General features: G+C 30.9%; 1 protein-coding gene across 1 annotated transcript; it reads right to left on the bottom strand.

Moving 5' to 3' along the window:
- Positions 1-802: 802 nt before the first annotated feature.
- On the bottom strand, positions 803-1,387 carry LOC131175306 (mitogen-activated protein kinase kinase kinase 17-like). Its single transcript, XM_058139034.1, has one exon. It carries the CDS (start codon positions 1,385-1,387, stop codon positions 803-805), a length of 585 nt encoding a protein of 194 aa, XP_057995017.1.
- Between the last annotated feature and the right edge of the window lie 588 nt (positions 1,388-1,975).

Here is a 1,975-nt window from a genome sequence, read left to right as displayed (position 1 = left end):
ATTATTTATGAAAATATCTCCTCGTCAGTTTCGGTAGACAAATTGAATATGGAAAGCTTTTTCATGTAATATGAGAAGCTATCGAGAAGATGAGGCGAGTATATCTACTCCCAGGAAGCTGCTGGCATCAAGCCACACAGAATCAAAAGCACATATCCAATGGCGGTAAAATTTGCAGTGTGTAAAATGTCCCCAGCATCTGCCTGTGGTGTTCAGCTGATCCTATCTCCTCTAAGTTAGCTTCAGCACATCATGTTTCTCAAGTTATTCTCAGATGGATGCGCCAGCTACAACGTACAGCAGCAAGGTTTGCTTGAAGAGGTCATTATTACTCATGACTGAATAGGGGTGAGCATCGGTTGGTTCAGTTTGGAAAATCAAATATCCAAATAAACCAAAATTTTTAGCAGGCCAAACCAAACAGAATTAGGGAGAAAATTGAAAAATCGAATCAAATTGAAAAAATTAAAATTTTTAGCAGACTAGACCAAATCAATCTGATTTGGTTTAGTTTGATTCAATTTTATTTATCAATTGTGGTTTCATCTTGAGCTTGTTTTTCTTTGATTTATCTTGGACTCATTTCTTACTCAATTTTCATTATATTTTATATTTTAAACTTTAATTTAAGATTTAATAATAATTAATTTTAAAAATAAATTATTCAATTTGATTCTAGTACTTTTGGTGTCAATTTTTCAACGATGCAATCATAATTCATCAATTATTCAATGTCTTCTACATCCAATTTATGCCATGGTGGCTTTCCTGTGACCATCTCAATAATAATGCAACCCAGAGATCAAATATTTAAAGCTGGTGATATCTCAATAAGCTTTACAAATTCAAGAGACATGTACAAGGGAGTTCCACGGAAAGTGTACTGGTAAAAGAATTTCCTTGAATCGTCTTCATCAGGCTCTTTTGCTAAGCCAAAATCTGTAATCTTGAGTTGGCTTAATTCTTGTTGATCAAAAAGGAAAACAAGGATATTGGTAGGCTTAAGATCACAATGAACATATCTATTATTATGTATGGATGATAACTCTTTAAGAATCGTCTGAGTGTATAACCTCACATCACATTTAAGTATTTTTCTCTCATATTTGTTTATCAAGTCTACAAGGCTACCACCAGGAGCATATTCCAGTAGTAAGTTATAAATTGTCATACCATTCTCATGACTCAAACAGTCTCTATAGCATTGAATAAATCCTTCAGAGCCAAAAAGACTAAGCAAAATCTTCAATTCTTTCTGCAGAGAGAAAGAATCTATTATCAGCGCAGACTTCACAGCAAGAGGAGGGGAAATAATGTTGGTCGGTATGGCCAAGAAGATAGAGCCGTAGGATCTTTTCCCCAAGCACTTCCCACGAACCCAGTCCATAGTGAGCGAATACAGGTTATAGTGGATTATGAGCGAGAATAGTACAATAGAATCCTTGCGTAGGTGGTGTATATAGATAGTATATATAATCCATTTCCTTGTAGGATTTAGTATATATAATCCTTTTCCTTGTAGGATTTATTTTTAATTTCTTTAAGGAAAGGAAGATAAATACATTAAAAGCCCTTGTGGGTATACAATTATATCTTTAAAGTTTATTATTTTATTAAATTAAAATAAAAAAGATTTGCCCACGATAACATTAAATAATAAAAAAGAAATTTAGAATCCTTGGATGAGTAAGAACAGTACAGTATATAAAATCCTTGGATAAATAGTATAACATATATTATCATTTTCCTTATAGGATTTATTTTTAATTTCTTTAAGGAAAATGACAAAAACATCAAAGTCCCTTGTGTTTATATGCAATTGTATATTTAGTTTTATTTTCTTAAATTAAATATGTTATTTTTTTATTTTTATTTAATTTATCTTTCTTAAAATAAAATGATATATACAATACTAATTAGTAAAAAACTGTACTTTTATTTTGTTTATATTGTGTTTATACTTATATGAAAAAAA

This window comes from Hevea brasiliensis, chromosome 17 (assembly GCF_030052815.1).
Source record: "Hevea brasiliensis isolate MT/VB/25A 57/8 chromosome 17, ASM3005281v1, whole genome shotgun sequence".
NCBI classification, from domain to species: domain Eukaryota; kingdom Viridiplantae; phylum Streptophyta; class Magnoliopsida; order Malpighiales; family Euphorbiaceae; genus Hevea; species Hevea brasiliensis.
This window is presented reverse-complemented; position numbering and strand designations above follow the sequence as displayed.

Coding starts and splice junctions, on each gene's coding strand:
- LOC131175306 (XM_058139034.1), bottom strand. CDS start 1,387: ATGGACTGGGTTCGTGGGAAGTGCTTGGGGAAAAGATCCTACGGCTCT.